The sequence below is a fragment of the Stegostoma tigrinum genome, chromosome 7 (genome assembly GCF_030684315.1).
Source record: "Stegostoma tigrinum isolate sSteTig4 chromosome 7, sSteTig4.hap1, whole genome shotgun sequence".
In the NCBI taxonomy this organism is placed as follows: domain Eukaryota; kingdom Metazoa; phylum Chordata; class Chondrichthyes; order Orectolobiformes; family Stegostomatidae; genus Stegostoma; species Stegostoma tigrinum.
Window position 1 is genome coordinate 27,515,619 of NC_081360.1, and position 22,809 is coordinate 27,538,427.

Here is a 22,809-nt window from a genome sequence, read left to right on the forward strand (position 1 = left end):
CTTCATTTTAAACTATTAGCCTTGGGATAATTACTTCATTGATTTTTTTTTTCCCCCCCAAGCCCTTGATGTCAATATTAGATAGGGTGATGGTCAAAAAAAATAGTTGAGTGGTGGTTTCTTGAACAATGAGACCCTAGAAAACCATACTAGCCAACAAAGATGCTAACTTACTTACTAATATCATGGATATCTGACGTCAAGGACAGCTGGAATATTTTTGAATTTGGGTTAGTTACTGTCAACAAATACACTAAAGAAAATTAGGCTTTTTGCCTGGAATTTCTGCAACAATTCTTACTCTATCAGTACACTGATGGGAGACCCAAGAAAATACTTAAGATTCTCAAGGCTAACGTTTGTTTAAGTTAAAGGGTATATTTTGAACAAACGATTAACTGTTTGGTTCTATCTGGGTTTACTGCAACTTTAGCAACTTCAGTCTGCTTTTATATTGACAAGAGTTGTGAATAATTTTCCATCTGAAACTGCTAAAACAAAAATTTAGTTTATATAATTTTTCATTACCAGATATTACTGAAATAAAGTTTACTCAACATCTTGCATGTGTAAATTTGTATTTAAATTTAAGCAGCCACTTGAATATCTTATGGATAATGTTAAAGTTGATTAAATTCAGTATTTATCCTGTTTAAGAACACAACACAATATATTGACATAATTTCCCTAAAATATTGAGATTTATTCCAGAAAATGTTGAATACACACTTAACTGAAAGGAAGGGCAAGAACATTGAATTTTAATCAAGAAATGCAATCTAAAAGAACAAATTAGATCTAAAATACCATAAATATTAAAAACCCTCTGCACAGCCTTAACTCCCACCCTCCAGTTTGAAAATAGCACACGACGTAAGCTGCATGTTCCCAAAAACACCTGCCAGACAGAAATCAAATTCTGGCATGTAGTGGATATGTACCTACGTGCAATTTCTACCAGTCCGATATCTGTGGTTTTGCCACTCCTCAGCCTCTGGGCCCAGTACTGGACAACGACATCTGCTTGACTCCCTATCATTGGCACAGTTCACTTATGACACTACCCATTATTCCTACTCTGTTGAAAAAAAGATTTCCTTTGCTGTTGGTTGCAATGTTTTCTTGAATTGGTGTTGGTTAGTAAGAAGAGGCTCCTGTTCAGGAAATTCCAAGGCTGAAGTAATCAAAAGGTTAGTGTATTTCTTGGTGATCCAGCTTGGAATCAGATTTTTGAATCCAAATTCTAATTTATGGACCAATGTTTTTGAAAATAAGTTTAAGCATCTGAGATATGACTCATTTTTAAACAAATACATTTCATTTTCAGCTGAATTGTCTTTTTATACTTTTAGGCTTTAACTTTTAAATTCAAGGCTTAACCTCTTCCAAATTAGACATTACACTGTTTGCTCATACCTATTACACTTGGCTGAGAGCAGAAAGTATTGTATAAGGATCTGAAAATTTTTCAATGTTTCAAGAAGAACTAGTACTGTTTATTCAGCTAAATGAGGCCTTTTCTCTCCCCAAACATTTAGTTTCTGCTGAAATTTGCAAATTTTGAGAAGTTACAAACAAATTTCAGAAGCTTTGGTAGAACCAAATTTATTAAATATTTGATTTAAGTGGTTTTGAACAGGAGAACTTATAAATTGATTATACGGTTATTCTCTGTACTGATTCAAGTTTGAACTTTAGAAGCAAATTAGCTGATTTTTAAGATTTTATAGCACCTGTCAGTATCTTGTTTTTATCCCCCCCACCTGCCAATTAACTGAATTTCAATAAATCAAGAAAGCTTTTTTAAAAGACTTCATATTCTTGCCTCAAAAGTAGAGTATTTTGGATATTCCCATATGGATCACAGACTAAACTTTTCTGGAGCTGGGATAGTACATGTGCACACCTGCTGGCACCACCTTCTGCCATGCAAGATTCTTTTTTCAAAAAAAAAGATTTTTTTTACAGCAGTCCTTCCAAGGATGTGAGAGCCATTGACCAAACTAGCATCTTTGTTATTTTTTGACAGCACAACAGAAAATTACAAATTAAGATATTACTATTTAGTCTACCAATCATGTGTCTCTACAAATTATTTCACTCTTCATTCAGTTAGTGTACAGAAAATTAGGCAATAAGATTTTCAATTACAACAATAAAACTTGTAAATACAAAAAACTTATTTTAGGTTCTAGTTTCTTGTACATTGCTGGAGTTAACATAGATCTTATGGACATATGGCTGTATATTTCTTCAAGAAAATACAATAACAGTTTATTCAGTTAGCTATTACTTCACAAGGCAGAAAAATGCAATTTAAAAAAGTACACTTATAAATAATTCTTGACAATGAATTGTTAATCATATAAACTGAGTGAAGATCACATAAAAATGTTAAATGAACTGCTAATTTTGCAAACACATTGGGGGGAAAAAAAAATTCCATTTATTTTCAAAGTGTACAAAACCTAAAACTTATTGCATGTTAAGTCACAACTTTGCAGAGGTATTGCAGCAATTTTTGGTTATGTGCTTTGTCCTGTTTCAAAATTTTTTAAATCAATACAACAAGAGATGAAGACTTCCTGCACAAAAGGAAATAGAAAACAGTGGGGGCTGATTATCTCCCATTTTTGTTGTCTTAAATGATAGCCATAACATTCCCTGCGTCTCTGCAAGGCAGCCAGAACTAGGAAGAAGGCCTTGTTAATATGCAAATGGATACTACTGCATTCTCAGCATCTAGATGGCAATTAAGGGATAAAGTTAGCTGGAGCTTGTGCCCAGTGCCACCATTCAGTCCAACTGAATAGCAGCTTAAATGATAAGTCTTATGCAGAATCTGGAAGCAGCAGTCATGCCCCTCCAGGCTCTCAAAATAATCTGGGCCATGACAGAAGTGAAAGGCTGCCTGCCTCTACATAAATATTTACTGCCTACAGTACTAATGCTTGTACCACCACACCAGATGTTCTTGGTGACAGTTGGCCTGCCATTGAGCATGCTTTGCTCCCAAGTTACTACATAGATCAAAAAGCCATCTTGACCGAGATTCTGATCAGATGCACATAATTAGTATAAACCAACTTAGGTACGTGAACTTTATGGTACAATTGTACATTAACTGGTAATTTTCATATTAGTATTTTTACACTGGTTTTAAGTATTTTTACCATGAAAATGGCAATGCAGTTTGACAGACAGCTTAAAGTAAAGCAAAGTCATGATGCACCTCTAAGGTTCAAAGTTAGACACACAATCTTAAATGGTTTTATGTATTTCCTTGGAACAAGAACGCTCTCCTCTGCCAAGTTAGATAATAAACATGAGCAATAACAACATTACACAAGGTATACACTGCTATACATGCTGCATTTAGAAGCCATGAGAATTTCAGAAATTTTAAAAATGGAGGTAGCGCAAATATTACTCTTCAATCTGAAATTTGTCAGAAATTGAATTCTGTAAAGTTTTTTTTCCCCCTATATGCTCATTATTGTACATTTTGAACACTGCGTCTTTGTCTTTTCTTCTTATTTTTATATACAGGTGAGCACAGAAACCTGGAGTCTGTAAACTGATCCCCTCGACGTAGTTTTCTGCAAAATCAGCACATTTTGCACGATAGTAAATTACCAAGAGTTTTTCTTAAAACCTCAAGATAGTATCGACATAAAATTTCTTTTAACATTTTCAAAAATCTGTCCTGCAAAACATCTGCCTTTAAAATGATTCTTAATCCAATGGGCAAACCAAAGACAATGCAGTATGCCACAGTTAAAATGTAAGTGATGTACCATGTAAGGACATTATTAATATTAAAGATTCTGAAGTAGCACTGGGTGGGAGAAGACGGCTGTTGCTTACATAAATTGTGATGCAACAGAAACTGCATCTTGTAACCATGATGTAGTGCATTTCTACTCTTATGGTCAGAGCACTATACTAAACTAAACCATGTAGCACACTTCTAATGCCCTCTGTGTATTCCACTTACATGCTGAGAACCGCCATAGTAATGTTTATCTTGACCAACCTTCCTCTCAATTAGGGCCCAAAGAATACAGCTGCTACATTTGACTATACAATCGTCAGTGTGCTTTTAAAGTAACACTTTGTGGACTTCAAGATATGAAACATGACTTGTCCAAGCCAGTTAACTTAAATAATTCTTCAAACCCCTCTTTCATTACATGCTATCTTTGTAATCTCCTTCAGATTAATAGGCATGGGACATTGAGATGTGACCTTTATAGAGGTCTAGAGGGGCATAGGTAAGGTGAATACCAAGAGTCTTTTCCTTAGGTTGGGGGGAGTTCAAAATTAGGGTGCATATTTATGATGAGAGGAGAAAGGTTTAAAAAATGACGAGGGGCTTGTTTTAAAAACACAATAGTCGTTCATACATGGAATGAACAGTCTAAGAAAATGATGGATGCAAGTTCAGCTACACACTTAAAAGACATTTGGATAAGTACATGAATAGGAAAGGTTTGGAGTGATATGACCCAAGCACAGGCAGGTGGGACTATTTTTGGTATGGAACATAGTTGGCTTACACTAGTTGAACCAAATAGTCTGTTCTCATGCTGTATGACTACTCAAATATAGTTTCAACCTACTTCCTTACCACCTGTTGATTGATTTTGTTTATAATTCTAATACAACAAATTTAAATCAAAAAGAGGTTTCTCCTGTTGTTTTTACTTCTATGCTTTCATCATCTAAGACAACAAAGTGGGAAAATTTACACACTTCCTTCCATACTAAAACAGCTATAAGGTCACCCCCTCAATGTCCACTGCTCCAGTGGGGGGAAAAAAAGGCCCAGCCTATCTTTGACTCAGACGTTCTATTCCTGGCAACATCCTGGTAAATCTCTTCTGAACCCTCTCCAATTTAATAATAATCTTTCTGTAGGACGGTGACCAGAATCGAACAAATCTGCAGAAGAGGCCTCACCAATGTCCTGTTACAACCTTAATATGACATCCCAACTCGTACTCAAAGGGCTGAGCAATGAAGACAAGTGCGCGAAATGACTTAACCTCCTTGTCTACATGTGATGCAAATTTCAAAAAAATTATGTACTGGGTTTCCTGTATAATTAGTTGTTTATTAGCTTTTAGTAGTTTATTAGCTGTTCTCAAATGATGCTTATTTGCTGAAAATTCTAAAATTTTAGATGAACAGTAACATTGGTTAAGTCATGAAGAGAAATATTTTCATTTAAGTATATAATGTGTTGTTTGGAGAGAAGGCTCAAGATAATGGAACAGCAAAGATTTATAGTTCACAAGACAAAGAGCATCTCAAGTGATTATGATCAGAACAAAATAAGCTGGGTTTAGTATGAGGTATGGAATAGAAATTGCAGACACTGACCAATTTATATGGAACTAGTAAGATTACAATTAAAGTTGTTAAATCAATTTTGACCTTTTGAAAATGCATTGCTAGAATGGAGCGGCAACAGAATAGATTCACTAGGACATGCAAGAAGATAATCATGGAGATTTAGTAACATGAGATAACTTATTAGATTACAGGAAAATACAGAGCGATTTGGTAAAGATGTATAAAATTATGAAAAAGTGTGACAGTAAATAGTAACAGACTTTTCCATTAAGTAGCAATGCAGAATTAGGGGCAATGAATACAAAGATTTTTAAAAAAAGAACAGAAAGAAAGATAACATCTTTGGTTGAAAATGAAATGCATTTTATGGACATTTCTACAGAGTTGAATTTTTTTAAAAAATGCACGTTTTCCAAATTTGAGAAATGAACACCTGAATTTGAACCAATGAGAATTTTACTTTTGTATTTCAAAGAGGTGATAAACAAAATTAATTCACATACCTGCCTATTGATGGTTCTTTGTAATTTAACATTGCAACAGTTTGACGTTTGCTGCGCAAACTGAAAAGACCTTTGTTTTCTTCAGTGAGTTGCAACTGATAATCAAGTTTGTTCTGGGTTACATTTGTTACATCCTTCAGAACATCCCATTCTTTTTTCTCTGATGAAAGAAGGAAAACCTAATTTAAGACTGTAAAAGTCTCCAGTTATATTGCAAAGAATGACAATTATGATATAATATAGTATAGAGCACAGAGTTACTCACCATCGCATCGTTACACTTAAATTATAGTTAAATACAATGGGAAATGACCTATTATTTTACTCCAATGTAGTATGTAAGGCAACACTTGTGTGTGTGTGAGAGAGAGAGAGAGAGAGAGAGAGAGCGGGAGGGCGCGAGCGAGGGAGGGAGCGCGCGGGCGAGGGAGCGAGGGCGCGAGAGAGAGCGAGGGCGGGCGAGCGAGGGCGCGAGAGAGAGCGAGGGCGCGAGAGAGAGCGAGGGCGCGAGAGAGAGCGAGGGCGCGAGAGAGAGCGAGGGCGCGAGAGAGAGCGAGGGCGCGAGAGAGAGCGAGGGCGCGAGAGAGAGCGAGGGCGCGAGAGAGAGCGAGGGCGCGAGAGAGAGCGAGGGCGCGAGAGCGCGAGAGAGAGCGAGAGCGCGAGAGAGAGCGAGGGCGCGAGAGAGGGCGGGCAAGAGAGGGCGCGCGCGCGAGAGAGCGGGCGAGAGAGGGAGCGAGCGCGAGAGAGCGGGCGAGAGAGCGGGCGAGAGAGGGAGCGAGCGCGAGAGAGCGGGCGAGAGAGGGAGCGAGCGCGAGAGAGCGGGCGAGAGAGGGAGCGAGCGCGAGAGAGCGGGCGAGAGAGGGAGCGAGCGCGAGAGAGCGGGCGAGAGAGGGAGCGAGAGCGAGAGAGTGCATTGGTGGGGTGTGGCAGATGTCATGTCAATAGTTCTTTCACTCAGGGATATGGAGGGGTGCAGTGAGCACTTTTCAGAAACACAAGTTTACCACAACAGGAAAACATCAATTTGAAAAAAATTCCGAAGCAATAAATTAATCATTTAAATGACTAATGAATAAAAATGACCAAAATGTCAAGAAGCAGAGCCATGTTTTAAAACTTTCTTTGGCCTTTTTTGAAACTAAGCCAGAGAGCGAGAGAGAGAGAGAGAGAGGGAGACACAGAGAGAGGGAGGGAGGGAGGGAGGGAGAGAGGGAGAGAGGGAGGGAGGGAGAGAGGGAGGGAGGGAGAGAGGGAGAGAGGGAGACACAGAGAGAGGGAGGGAGGGAGAGAGAGAGGGAGACACAGAGAGAGGGAGGGAGGGAGAGAGGGAGAGAGGGAGGGAGAGAGGGAGGGAGAGAGGGAGGGAGAGAGGGAGGGAGGGAGAGAGGGAGGGAGAGAGGGAGGGAGAGAGGGAGGGAGAGAGGGAGGGAGAGAGGGAGGGAGAGAGGGAGGGAGAGAGGGAGGGAGAGAGGGAGGGAGATACACACACACACAAAACCCAAGGCCAAAGTCCAGATCACGAGGGAAGGGAGTTGGGACCAAGGCCAAGCCAACTGTTGGGATTAATGAACACTGTCTTTTGTGGAACTCACATGCAAGTACGTCAGAAGCCTTTTACTTTGGCTCCTCTTTTTCTGCATGCTTTCTGATGGCAGACACCCATTCTCTTTCTCTCATCACACCCCACCCTTAAGACTGACAACTTTAATTCAACTCCCTCTCTACTCCAGATCGCCAATTCACCTTGTCTCCCCACCCTAGACTGTCAGCTCTCATCCTTCCCACTCTCCAATGCTGCTCACTTCTGTTCTCCCAAGCATCCTGACTCTTTCTTCCTCAGGCAACCAAACACCTGATCACTCACATGCAGGCCAACACTTGTTCACCTGTGTTGTCCAGACTCTCTAGTTTCTGCCAACCAGCCAGTGACAAGACTCATTCACTGCTCCTTTGGCCTCACTGTCCATTTCCCCACCTCTCTTCCATAAACCACTGTCTCCCACAATCCTCCTATTCCCTGTGTTGCAGACACACTCCTGCAGCTCGTGGTCTTCGGCTGAGTGAAGCCAATCAATTTCTGCTGCTACTTTAATCTCTCGCTCTCCTGGATTAACAAGCTCCGATTCAACAAAGAACAACAAATGCAAGAAAGATTCCTGCAAAATCTCTCAATTACATTACGATATTTTAAACAATGGCTTAATGGGCCACTCAGGAACTTTTGCAAGCTGCCTATCAGATAAGGCTGATGTAAAGGAACAGTAGAAAATGGAAGAATACAAGTCCTTTAAAGGCTATTGTTATAACATTACCCATATATGAGGCCCACTGATTTCAATTGACAATTGACAGTTCAACATCTAACATTCAACAGGACAGAAAAATGACTACAGTGCACCACTAGAATAGGAAGTGAAGTCGTGAAAGCTGATGGAGGGCAAGGTCTAGATTTGTCCCAGTATAAACATCAAAAAGAAACTAACTGAACTAGGGTAGAGAAAAGGAATTAACTGGAACATGATTAAGACAGCAATTGCCTTTAATGAAGACTGTAAAAAGTACCTTTCTTAGAAAATTTTTTGTATTCAAAATTCACTGATTTGACAAGTAATTCATAAGTCACTGTTTAAACAGATAGTTTACAAGCACCATGTTGTAGAAGTAAACCAAAGTTAGAATAGCTTTAATTTAAAAGATTATAACCAAAGCAAAAGGAATTAGCAAGTGTATTGCCCACAAAACCTCAAATTACACTAAGTCATGAATTTCCAAAAAACAAAAATGTTATTCCAAATTAAGAACCCAAGCTACTGTTGATTAAACTTGACAACTAAATCTAATCAGAGCTCGAATACTGGATGAAAAACAAGCATCAAGAGCAAAGTTTGAAGACAGAATCTCAAACGTGATTTGAGTCTTTCTTTCTGGAACTAAAATGAAGGAGTTTGTAAGACTTCTTTCAAACACGTTCTGTCAAATGAAATCTTGTTAGGTGCTGTTATGCACTGTCATGACATCAGCTAATCTCATGCCACATTTTAATTTTGCTGATAAAGCAGCCACAGAGTACAGTGGTTTAATACATTTGCAATTTTGCTGGAGGAAGGTGTCTCAGCTTCTGAAACCAAACTCCTATTTCATGGAATTGAACCAATTTTGCCCAACTGATAAATTTTGGTCTACATTCCTACTATCACTTTACTAAGCACATTTTATCTGAACTTCATATCAAGGTGAAGACATGGAATTAGTCTTTATGTTTGGACAAATCAGTGAAGTTTTTGCAGTGGAGTCAGAGTATCTAATTGTACAGCATGGAATCACATTCGTCAGCCCAACTCATCTATGCCAACTAAATATCTCAAATTAATTTAGTCCCATTTGCCAGCATCTGGCCCAGATCAATCTAAACACTTCCAATTCACCTACCCATCAAGATGCATTTTAAATGTTGTAACTGTACCAGCCTCCACCACTTCCTCTGGCAGCTCACTGCATACATGCACCACCCACTGCAGCAAAAAGTAGCCCCTTAGATCCCTTCTAAATCTTTTCCCCTCTCACCTAAAACCTATGCCCTCTAGTTTTGGGCTATACCATCCCGGGGAAAAGACCTCGTCTATCTACCCTATCCATACTCCTCATGGTTTTATAAACCTCTAAGGTCACCCCTCAACCTCTAATGCTCCAGGGAAAATAGCCCCATTCTATTCAGCTTCTCCCTATAATCAAACTCTCCAAGCCTAACAATATCCCAGTAAATCTTTTCTGAACCTTGTCAAGTTCACAACATTCTTCGTATGGCAGGGAGACTAGAATTGCATGAATATTCCAATAGCACCCTAACCAATGTCCCGTACAGCCACATCACAACCTCTGAACTCCTCTCCTCAATGCACTGAGCAATAAATTTAAGCATATCAAATGCATTCTTCACTTTACTTTAGCAACGGAAAGGGATAGGTATATACCGCAGGGCAAGAGTTATAGCTGGGGGAAAAGACAATTATGAGGCGATTAGGCAAGACTTAGGATGCATAGGATGGGGAAGGAAATTGCAGGGGCTGGGCACAATTGAAATGTGGAACTTGTTCAAGGAACAGCTACTGCGTGTCCTTGATAGGTATGTACCTATCAGGTAGGGAGGAAGTGGTCAAGTGAGGGAACCGTGGTTTACTAAAGAAGTTGAATCTCTTGTCAAGGCGAAGAAGGAGGCTTCTGTAAAGATAAGGCGTGAAGGCTCAGTTAGAGTGCTTGAGAGTTACTAGTTACGTCAGGAAGGACCTAAAGAGAGAGCTAAGAAGAGCCAGGAGGGGACATGAGAAGTCTTTGGCAGGTAGGATCAAGGAAAACCCTAAAGCTTTCTATAGTTATGTCAGGAATAAAAGAATGACTAGAGTCAGATTAAGGCCTGTCAAAGACAGTAGTGGGAAGTTGTGCTTGGAATCCAAAGAGATAGGGGAGGGGCTAAATGAATATTTTTCATCAGTATTCACACAGGAAAAAGACAGTGTTGTTGAGGAGAATACTGAGATACAGGTTATTAGATTAGATGGGACTGAGGTTCATAAGGAGGTGGTGTTAGCAATTCCTGAAAGTGTGAAAATAGATAAGTCGCCTGGACCAGATGGGATCTATCCTAGGATTCTCTGGGAAGTTGGGGAGGAGATTGCAGAGCCTTTGGCTTTGATCTTTATGTCTGCATTGTCTACAGGAACAGTGTCAGAAGACTGGAGGATAGCAAATGTTGTCCCCTTGTTCAAGAAGGGGACTAGAGACAACTCTGGTAATTATAAACCAGTGAGCCTTATTTCGGTTGTGGGTAAAGTGTTGGAAAGGATTATAAGAGACAGGATTTATAATCATCTAGAAAGAAATAATTTGATTAGGGATAGTCAACACGGTTTTGTGAAGGGTAGGTCGGGGCTCACAAACCTTATTGAGTTCTTTGAGAAGGTGGCCAAACAGGTGAATGAGGGTAAAGCGGTTGATTTGGTGTATATGGATTTTGGTATAGCGTTTGATAAGTTTCTCCGCAGTAGGCTACTGCAGAAAAATCAGAGGCGTGGGATTGAGGGTGGCTTAGCGGTTTGGATCAGAAATTGGCTAGCTGGAAGACGACAGATGGTGGTGGTTGATGGGAAATGTTCACCCTGGAGTTCAGTTACTAGGGTGTACTGCAAGGATCTGTTTTGGGGCCACTTCTGTTTGTCTTCTTATAAATGATCTGGATGAGGGCATAGAAGGATGGGTTAGTAAATTTGGGATGACACTAAAGTTGGTGGAGTTGTGGATAGTGCAGAAGGATGTCAAGGTTACAGAGGGACATAGATAAACTGCAGAGCTGGGCTGAGAGGTGGCAAAAGGGGTTTAATGTGGAAAAATGTGAGGTGATTCACTTTGGAAGTAGTAAGAGGAAGAGAGAGTACTGGGCTAATGATAAGATTCTTGGTAGTGTGGATGAGGAGAGGGATCTTGGTGTCCATGTGCATAGATCCCTGACAGTTGCCACCCAGGTTGATAGGGTTGTTCGGAAGGCATACTGTGTGTTAGGTTTTATTGGTAGAGGGATTGAGTTTCAGAGCCTTGAGGTCATGTTGCAGCTGTACAATATTCTGGTGCGGCCACTCTTGGATTATTGCGTACAGTTCTGGGCGCCGCATTACAGGAAGGATGTGGAAGCATTGGAAAGGGTGCAGAGATTTCCCAGGATGTTGCCTGGTATGGAGGGAAGGTCTTATGAGGAAAGGCTGAGGGACTTGAGGCTGTTTTCATTAGACAGAAGGAGGTTAAGAGGTGACTTAAATAGAGATGTACAAGGTGATCAGAGGATTAGATAGGGTGGACAGTGAGAACCTTTTTCCTCGGATAGTGATGGCTAGCATGAGAGGACGTAGCTTTAAATTGAGGGATGATAGATATGGGACAGATGTCAGAGGTAGATTCTTTACTCAGAGTAGTAAGGGCGTGGAATGCCCTGCCTGCAACAGTGGTAGACTCGACAACTTTAAAAGGACATTTAAATGGTCGTTGGATAAACATATGGATGATAACGGAATAGTGTAGGTTACGTGGGCTTCAGATTCGTTTCATAGGTCAGCGCAACAGAGGGCCGAAGGGCTTGTACTGTGCTGTAATGTTCTATGTTTTATCCCATCCACCTGCAACTCTACATTCAAGGAACTATGAACTTGCACTTCACGGTCTTTGTTCAGCAATTTTCCCCAGGACCTTACCAGTAATTGTACAAGTCCTGCCCTGATTTGCCTTTCCAAAATACAGCACTGCACATTTATCTAAATTAAACTCCACCTGCCACTCCTCAATCCACTGGCCCATTTGATCAAGGTCCCGTTATTAGAACATAGAACAGCACAGCACAGAACAGGCCCTTCAGCCCACGATGTTGTGCCGACCGTTGATACTCATGTATGCACCCTCAAATTTCTGTGACCATATGCATGTCCAGCAGTCTCTTAAATGACCCCAATGACCTTGCTTCCACAACTGCTGCTGGCAACGCATTCCATGCTCTCACAACTCTCTGTGTAAAGAACCCACCTCTGACATCCTCTCTATACTCTCCTCCAACCAGCTTAAAACTATGACCCCTCGTGTTAGCCATTTCTGCCCTGCGAAATAGTCTCTGGCTATCAACTCTATCTATGCCTCTCATTATCTTGTATACCTCAATTAGGTCCCCTCTCCTCCTCCTTTTCTCCAATGAAAAAAGTCCGAGCTCAGTCAACCTCTCTTCATAAGATAAGCCCTCCAGTTCAGGCAGCATCCTGGTAAACCTCCTCTGAACCCTCTCCAAAGCATCCACATCTTTCCTATAATAGGGCGACCAGAACTGGACGCAGTATTCCAAGTGCGGTCTAACCAAAGTTTTATAGAGCTGCAACAAGATCTCACGACTCTTAAACTCAATCCCCCTGCTAACGAAAGCCAAAACACCATATGCTTTCTTAACAACCCTGTCCACTTGGGTGGCCATTTTAAGGGATCTATGTATCTGCACACCAAGATCCCTCTGTTCCTCCACACTGCCAAGAATCCTATCCTTAATCCTGTACTCAGCTTTCAAATTTGACCTTCCAAAATGCATCACCTCACATTTATCCAGGTATTCTCAGAGGTAACTTGCTTCCTATTTTGATGTCATCTGCAACCTTTGGGGCGGCATGGTGGCTCAGTGGTTAGCACTGCAGCCTCACAGCACCAGGGACCCAGGTTCGATTCCAGCCTCGGATAACTGTCAGTGTGGAGTTTGCACATTCTCCCCGTGTCTGCGTGGGTTTCCTCCGGGTGCTCCAGTTTCCTCCCACAGTCCAAAGATGTGCAGGTTAGGTGGATTGGCCATGCTAAATTGCCCGTAGTGTTCAGGGGTATGTGGGTTCTCGGGGGATGGGAATGGGTCTGGGTGGGATGCTTGAAGGGGCTTCTATACCTGACATATACTTCCTTCTTATTCTTAACCAAAGCCTCAATTTCTCTAGTCATATGGCATCCCCTACACCCACGAGCCTTGCCCTTCACCCTAACAGGAACATCTTGTCTCTGGACTCGTCTCATTTTTGAAGGCTTTCCATTTTTCAGCCGTCCCCTTACCTGCGAATATCTGTTCTCACCTACCCCCAAACTTTGAAAGTTCTTGCCTAATATCATCAAAATTGGCCTCTGTCCAACTTAGAACTTTAACTTTTAGATCCAGAGTATCCTTTTCCATCACTATTTTGAAACTGATGGAATTATAGTCACTGGTCCCAAAGTGCTTACCCACTGACACCTCAATCACCTGCCCTGCATTATTTTCTCAAGAGGAAGTCAGGTTTTACAACTCTAGCAGGTATATCCACATACTGCTTAAGAAAACTTTGTACAGACAAGTTACTCTTCATCCAAGCCCTCAACACTACAGTAGTCCCGGTCTGTTTGGAAAATTAAAGTCCCCTACTATAACCATCCTATTCTTCTTACAAATAACAGATCTCCTTACAAATTTTTCTCAGTTCCCCACTGACGTTTGGCAGATCTATAGTATAATCCCAATGAGATGATTTTCCCTTCTTATTTCTCAGTTCCACCCAAATGACTACCCCGGACATGTTCCCAGGAATATCTTAAGCACAGCTGTAATGTTATTCCTGAGCAAAAACACAACACCCCTTTCTATCCATCCTGTAGGATCTTTACCCTGGAACATTAAGCTGCCAGTCCCATCCACCCTTGAGCCATGTCTCTAATTGCTATAATATCCCAGTCCCATGTTCACCTGCCTTACTTATTAGACCTTCTGCATAGAAATAAGTGTACTTTAATTTATCAGTCCTAACTCATTCTCTGCTTTGTTCCTGTCTGACTATTTGTCTTACTCCTTTTCCCAACCATACTAGTCTCAGAATGATCACTTTCATCACCAGCTCCATGGTTCTCCTCTCTTCACGCACCCCACCAACCCCTTCCCGGGCTCATTAGTTTAAGCAGCTCTAGCAAATCTCCCCACCAGTATATTAGCCCCCTCCCCATTCAGGTGCAATCCATCCTGCTTATACAGTTCACTTCTATCCCAGAACAGATTCCAATGATCCAAAAATATGAATCTCTCTCCTGCATCAGCTCCTCAGCCACACTTCAACTGCTCTATCCTCCTATTCCTAATGGCACCAAGAGTACTCCTGATATTACTATCATTGGGAACCTACTGTTTAAAATTCCTGCCAATTTCCTAGATTCTCTCCTCAAGCTCATTCTCTTTTCCTTTGTCATTAATTTAAACGTGTATAATGACCTCCTATTGGTCCCTCTCCCCTTTGAGAATATTTTGCACCCCCTTCGAGATACCCTTGATCATGGGTAGTTTAATTGACAGTCTTCATGGACTTCAGTAAGCCTTTTAACACCACTTCCAATGGCAGACTGGTTAAGAAGCTGAGAGTGCATGGAATCATATGGCAAAGTGGATCAAAACTTGGCTCTGAAAGGAAGAGTGTTTTAGTGATTGAAAACCTGTGTCCAGTGGCATACCACTGTTCAGGACCGGGTCCCTGGCTGTTTTCAGTATGCATTAATACAAGTGTTGGAACAGGAGTAGGCCATTGAGCCCCTTGATCCTGCTCTACCCCTCAATTCGAGTGGTCTGTGGCCTAATTCCATATATCCGTCTTTGATCCGCAAACCTTAAAAAAAATTGTTGAGCAAAGGCATCATCCCAGATTTAAAATTAACAACTGATATGCATCCACTGCTGTTTGAGAGAGAGTTTTACACTACCTGCCATATCTAGGCATAAATGTGTCAGGTATAATTAGCAAGATTACAGACAACATGAAAATTGGTGGTGGGTAAATAGTGAGGACAAAAGGAGGAGGACTGCAACATGATGCAGGTGGACTGGTCATGTAGGGTGAATATGAGAAAGGGAATTTCATCCTAAAAATATGACAGTAGTGTATTTTGAAAGAGCTAACAAGGCAAAGGAGTACACATTGATTGGTAGGATATCAGGAAATACAGAGGACGAAAGGGACCGTGGTATCCACGTTCATATCCATATACACAATGAAAGCAGGACAAGTAGATAAAATGGTTGAGGAGGAATTTGGAAGACTCACCTTTAGTTGAAGCATTAAATACAAGAGCAAGCAAGTTATGACAGAACTCTATACAAGAGTAGTTAGGCCACAGCTGGAGGTCCAGTGTATGATTCTAGCTGCCACACATTAAAGAAGGATGCAACTGCACTATAGAAGGTGCAGAAGAGATGCAGCAGGATGTCGGAGCTGGAAATGTTTATCTATGATGAGACACCAGATAGGCAGGGCTGTTTTCCTTAGAGCAGAGAAGGCTGAAAGCAGATCTGACTGAAGTGTGCTGAGGGGCATAGATTGGGAGCAACTTTCCCCCTTAGTACAGTGTTCAACAACCAGGAAGCGTAATTTTAAGTTAAGGAGCAGATTGAAGCCTTTTTTCTCCCCACCCAGAGGTTAGTGGATATCTGGAGCTCACTGCCAAACCAAAATAAAAAGTGGTATAGACAAGGATCCTCAGGACATTTTACTGTTTAGATGGAGGTTGGTCAGCTGTGTTTACTGTTGGTTTGCAGCACAACATGGGTTCAATTCCCACACCAGCCAAATTCACCATGAAGCTCTGACTTCTTAACTTTGCCCCCTACCTGAGGCAGTTTAATCCAAAGGTTAGCATGACCACCAGTTGTCTCTCTAAAGAGAGCAGCCCTATGGTACTCTAGAACAATGGTAACTTTATCTTTATTTACAAGCCAAGATGTTGGAAAATGGGATTAGAACAGATGGATGCTTGATGACCAGCACAGACATGACTGGTGTTAAGACCTGTTGCCATGCTGTAGAATTTCAAACTCTTAGGTACCTATGCGAAGTTGCACTTGGTACAGCAGAACTGTGAATAAAAACAGTGAAATGACTAACAAATTTTGGAATGTGTCCGCCTCATCCCTTGCATTTAATGCCTCACTGGAGAATTGTTGGCCTTCATCTCTAGAGAAGGCACCGTGTCTTCAAGGAAGGATGAAGCGGTTTTGGAAGGAGCACCGCACAGATTCACAAAATGCAAAAAACACTTGCCCACCATTGTATCGTGACAATCAGCTGCCTCTGCAGCATTCCCCCCTTCTGTCAGTCTACCTGACAAAACTTTAATGATCTACCTTCTGCTAGTCCCAAGTTGCTTTTCTTCATTTAGGGAAGATAGAAGAGAAATTGTCTTGGAGCTCATTTAGTTCCTTCAATTTTATTCCCACTAAATAGGTGTCCCAATTGCCTCTCACTCCACGTAGTCATTTTTATACTTGTGGTTGAGAAAGAAGCCTATCAAAAATCACAATTAAACTTACTGAGACTACAAACAGAGAGATTGCGCGTGCAGTGTGCATGTAATCTATTCATTTCTAAAATCAGAAGTACTGCGAGGTCTCTATCGCCCCCATTTTTATAAATACACCATAGAAAGCATCCTATCCAGATGCATCACAGCTTGGCATGGCACCTGTTCTGTTCAAGGCCTCAAGAAATAACAGAAACTTATGAACGGACCCCAGTTCACCAGAAAAGCCAGGCTTCCTTCCACCAACTCAGTCTACACGGAATGCAGTCAACATAATCAAAAGATCTCTCCCACCTCAGTTATACTCTCCTCCACCCTCTTCCATTAGGCAGAAGATACCAAAGTTTGAAAACATGTAGCAATAAATTTAAGAACAGCTTCTTCCCTGCTGTTATTGGACTTATTATCAGACCTCTCATATTAGAATTAATCTTTCTCTGCGCCTTCTCTGTAGCTGTAATACTACATTCTGCATTCTGTTCTATTAGCTTGATGTACTCAGACCTCAATTTAAGCTCATCTTCTGCCGAAATCGTCATTCATGCCTTCATTACCTCTAGACTTGATTATTCCAACGTATTGTTTCTACCCTCTCTAAATGTGAGGTCATCCAAAACTCTTGCCCATGTCTAAACTTGCATTATCCTCCGACTCCGGATACAACGCATTATCCTCCGACACTTCCGCCATTTACAATCCGACCCCACCACCCCACACATTTTTCCATCCCCTCCCGTGTCAGCTTTCCGGAGAGACCACTTTCTCCGTGACTCCCTTGTTCGCTCCACACTGCCCTCCAACCCCACCACACCCGGCACCTTCCCCTGCAACCGCAGGAAATGCTACACTTGCCCCCACACCTCCTCCCTCACCCCCATCCCAGGCCCTAAGATGACATTCCACATTAAGCAGAGGTTCACCTGCACATCTGCCAATGTGGTATACTGCATCCACCTGTACCCGGTGCGGCTTCCTCTACATTGGGGAAACCAAGCGGAGGCTTGGGGACTGCTTTGCAGAACACATCCGCTCGGTTCGCAATAAAGAACTGCACCTCCCAGTCGCAAACCATTTCCACTCCCCCTCCCATTCTCTAGATGACATGTCCATCCTGGGCCTCCTGCAGTGCCACAATGATGCCACCCGAAGGTTGCAGGAACAGCAACTCATATTCCGCCTGGGAACGCTGCAGCCATATGGTATCAATGTGGACTTCACCAGTTTCAAAATCTCCCCTTCCCCTACTGCATCCCTAAACCAGCCCAGTTCGTCCCCTCCCCCCACTGCACCACACAACCAGCCCAGCTCTTCCCCCCCACCCACTGCATCCCAAAACCAGTCCAACCTGTCTCTGCCTCCCTAACCGGTTCTTCCTCTCACCCATCCCTTCCTCCCACCCCAAGCCGCACCCCCAGCTACCTACTAACCTCATCCCACCTCCTTGACCTGTCCGTCTTCCCTGGACCGACCTATCCCCTCCCTACCTCCCCACCTACACTCTCTCCACCTATCTTCTTTACTCTCCATCTTCGGTCCGCCTCCCCCTCTCTCCCTATTTATTCCAGTTCCCTCTCCCCATCCCCCTCTCTGATGAAGGGTCTAGGCCCGAAACGTCAGCTTTTGTGCTCCTGAGATGCTGCTTGGCCTGCTGTGTTCATCCAGCCTCACATTTTATTATCTTGGAATTCTCCAGCATCTGCAGTTCCCATTATCTCTAAACTTGCAGCATTTCTTTTATCCCTATTATCCCTCTGCTTAGAGCTACAATAGCTCCCATATGGCATCTTAATTTTAAATTTTTCATCCTTGCTTGAAAATACCTTCCTGATCTCAGCCTCCCTATTTCTCTTACCTCTAGCAATCCCACAACATTCCCAAATGTCTGCATTCACCTAATTCTGGCATGTTATGCACTACCAATTATAACAGCTCCACTATTCACTGCTCTGCCTTCAGTTGCCCCTAGCTCTGAAATTCCCTCCTTATATCCCCTACCTTGGTTTCTTGTTTTAAGTCACTTAAGGTCTACCCCGATTGAACTGCTGGAGATCTGCCCTAATTCATCATCATATGGTGTGATGTCATATCTTTTCATGAGTCTATGAAACACCTTGGATAATATAATATAAATTCATTTTACAAAAATGAATTGTAACTTAACCTTTGATAATCAGCTTACAAAGAGATCAGGCAAACTAAGGTTGGACTCCTAGGAATTTAGATAGTTAAAGAGTGATGCGATTAAAACTTATAATAAAGGCAGAACAGATAGGTGAGAGAGCGAGCGAGAGAGTGTACAAAGCTGAGCAAGAGATAACAAGGTGTAGAGCTGGATGAACACAGCAGGCCCAGCAGCATCAGAGGAGCAAGAAAGCTGACGTTTCAGGCTCACTTCTACTGGTTCAGAGGAGAAATTAAACAACAGCTATGTCTGCCTGTTCAGGAAAAAATAATACCTACTTTTCGGTTATTACATAAATTGTGCAGGTTGCTTTAAAGACAACTCCCATAATTTTCAAACTTTCACGACTTTTGGGTTACCACTTTACCCAAATATTATCCTGAAAAAAAAAGAGTTCCACAACAGTTTCATGGGTTGAGAGTTCTTTCACTGTCACAGTCCAGAGAAACATCCTTGCACCGTAGTTACATATTTCCATTATCTACCCCCATCTTGTCCATATATTCACTTATTTTTTCTCATGCATGTACCATGTCTCCTTTTAGAGAAGCTACTCACTCAAAATGATCAACACAATATAAAGAAATTGCTTAGTAATTGATTTATATATAATATGGTTATTAGATGAGGAAAGTGGGAACACAACCTCTGCAATCATCTAATCAAATCCCTTCGTAATTTTAGAGGCTAGAAGATTGCTTGAAAAGAGAGATCAAGGACTCTCAGAACTAACTCATTATGAAGTGTTTTAAGACAGCTGAGAATGAAATTGCACACATGTACAAAATAGAATGGCGATGTTCTAACTGCCATGCAGTAAATATTGTGCATATACACAGTTAATCATTTGACCAAAAACAAAGGCAATACCTTGAACTCTTGGGCACTCTGCAGTTAGTACACCCACAGCAATATCATCCCGTCCAGATAGCCATGTGACAAATTCACTGGAACTCCTGACAGAGATTTTCTCAGCATGTATGCTTTCCTCTTTTGAAGTAGTTATGCAAATAGGATTTAAAATTTTGTGGGTGTTCTGCTCACACTCTACATGTTCCTTCTTGACTTCACAGTGTAAAGTTTTTCTCGCTACCTGTATTGAGCAAGTTGGGTCTTCAAAATTTTTGCAAACTACAATTGTTTCATCTAATCTATTCTTCACATTGCTATGGTTTTCTGAAGAAATATCTGCATTTTGATGGCAGATTTTTCTGTTTCTATTCAAGTGCTGATTTACATCCATTTGATACGGCTTTTCACTTCGATTTTCCACAATTAGATTTTGTGGACTTTCAATGTTTTCTAGTATTTTGTTTGCCACAAAGGTCCTTTGATAATCTATTCCTTTTACATAATCTTGTGGCACGACAGATGTTTCAATGTTCCGTTTTGTGCAAGGAAAATGGTCAGCTATTGTATACTGTTCATCATCTTTCTCCTTTTTAATTAGGTTAGAGAAATTTTGTTTAAATTTCTTTCCTTTCTTAGGCACCGCAGCCTTGTCAGTTTTGCGCTTTTTTCCTATGTTTTCTCCTAAGGCATTACATGTCTTGTTGGCTTCTTCCATATTATCCAGACACTCACCGATCATTTCAGGACCATTTCTAAATTTCTCTCGTTTGGATGCTTTTTTGTCCTTTTTAGGTACTGCAACTATCTTTTGGTTATTATTATTCATATTGCTAACTTTTAAGTTCCCTAAACACTCAGCCACCTCCATTTCATTTCGCTCTTTGCCATCATGCCATATCACTGAATTAGTTGAACATTCTTTAATGGTCTGGTGTTGGTCACGTACAAGTGTCCTTTGGTTAACTTTGCTTTTATCACCAATATTTGTTTCTGAAGCATTACAGGTCTTGCAACCCTCCTCCAAACTATCTACAGATTCCTTTGTTACCATTACACTCTGTTTTGTAAGTTTCTCCTGCACAATTGGTTTAAGTGAAATACTTTCAACGCTGTTGTGCTTTTCTGTGACCACAAATATCCTTTGGTCAGCCTTACCTTTAGTGTCAGTATTTTCTCGTGTAGCATGGCAACTCCTGCAGCCCTCTTCCAAGCTATCTGAATATTTACTTTTTACCATTACACACTGTTTTGTAAGTCTCTCCTGTACAACTGGTTTAAGTGAAATATCTTTCATGCCATTGTGCTTTTCTGTGACCACAAATGTCCTTCGGTCAGCCTTTCCTTTAGTGCCAGTATTTTCTTCTGCAGCATGATAATTTGGAAGAGAGCTGCCATTATGCTTTTCTGTGACCACAAATGTCCTTCGGTCAGCCTTTCCTTTAGTGCCAGTATTCTTTTCTGCAGCATAAATGTTTGCAAGAGGGGTGCACGAACTATCTGAATATTCTTTTGTTACCACTACACTCTGCTTTCTAAATTTTTTTGGTACTATTGGTTTAGGGGAGTTGCCTTCAATTTTGTTGAGCCCTTCTGTCACCACAAATGTCCTTCGGCTAGTGCTCTTGTAATTTAAATTCCGGTAATCTTCTAATCCTAGATGTTTAGCCATTTCAACCTTGTGCTCTACTGTTTGCTGTGTAACTGGATTAGATGCACTTTCTTCAATATTGTTATACGTCTTTGACACAGTAAATGTTCCTCGTCTAATCTTTCCTTTTACATTACTAAACTGTTCCTGCAAAGTATCTGAAATTCCTTTGCTCTCTTCCTCATTATTTAGACATTCTTTCCTCTCTGGTTTATTGTAAATTTCAATAGCCTTCGATGCAAATAAATTACATGAGCTTTCCTTAATGCTGTCATGAATTCTGAATGTCTTTTTCTCAAATGTTCCTTTCATCATATTGTTTGTGTTATTTTTTGAAGCACTTTCAACTTGGCTACTCTCCTTCTGTGGATTTGGATGAATGTCCTCTTTATGCCCTAGCCAATTATTCAGTCCACTGCTTGGAATGCTAACATTGGGCTCATTATTATTCATAAAGGTTTGGTCAAAGACAGAAAATTCAGAACATTTTCTTTGTCTCTCTTCAAACAGATGAGAATCAATATTGCAATTCCTTTGAATGTCGTTGGAATACTTTCCCTTTGTCTGTTTTACTTTTCGCAGGGTTGCCACATTCTTTGAGGTTGTTTCAACTTCCTTATTATCTCTTTCAGTTTCTTTCATTTTGCCCTTTGTGGATTTTGTTCCAACAGTAACAATTTCTACTGCTTCACTTGTAGTTAGATCCATCTCTGCATCAAAGACAGTCACTTCAGGTTTCTGCTGCTCAAGTGACTGTTCTTCAGTGATCAGATCCGTGCCGCACTTCAGTGGATCAGGATGAGAGATGTGTAGCAGTGGAGAAGTTTCAACTTGTGGTCCACCCAAACTTATTCTGTCAAAATCAGGGGTATCACTGAGTTTAGAATTTCTTGAACAAGATTCTCTTGCCAAGGAAGTACGTTTTTTCTCCAGTAATTCCAGAGATATTTTAGAACCTCGGGAACTTGAATCTTTCTTTCTTAAGGTAACATTTTGACATGCAATTATAGTTTCATTCTGCTGAGTGCCAGGCATTTGTTCAGTAAATAATGTTTGTGGAACATTGAAGCTATTTGGTGAAGATATTTCAGAATTCCGATGAAGCCAGGCATGGTTTGAAACACTACCTAAAAATACATAAAAAAAGTTTTATTTTAAATTGAAAAGAAAATTTTCTACTAAACTCTACAGTGATGCAGAGAAAAACTAAAAGGATAATATTTCATGCCATACCCTTGGAAGCAAGGAAGGCATTTAATTAGGGAGAATGGTGGTGAGTGGTCTCTGATTGACAACCTGCCCCTAATGTCAAGATACCATGTAAAACCCACCTATGGCTTGTAAACTGCCAGACTAGCTCATAACTTGGCATGGTTCTTACACCAGCTCCGTAGCTTTTT

General features: G+C 41.1%; 1 protein-coding gene across 3 annotated transcripts in view; it reads right to left on the reverse strand.

The window, feature by feature from the left end:
- Nucleotides 1–703: 703 nt before the first annotated feature.
- sgo2 (shugoshin 2) overlaps nucleotides 704–22,809 on the reverse strand; it is a 41,327-nt gene continuing 19,221 nt past the window's right edge. For 2 of the 3 annotated variants that reach the window (XM_048534192.2, XM_059647127.1), the window contains exons 7-9: nucleotides 19,780–22,536; nucleotides 5,862–6,021; nucleotides 704–3,599 (exon numbers count right to left, since the gene is read on the reverse strand). In XM_048534192.2, the coding sequence (XP_048390149.2) occupies nucleotides 3,494–3,599; nucleotides 5,862–6,021; nucleotides 19,780–22,536 (3,023 nt within the window). In that variant the 3' untranslated portion in view covers nucleotides 704–3,493. Of the gene's footprint in view, nucleotides 3,600–5,861; nucleotides 6,022–19,682; nucleotides 22,537–22,809 lie in introns of those variants that run through there. The other variant, XM_059647128.1, reaches the window with a different exon arrangement.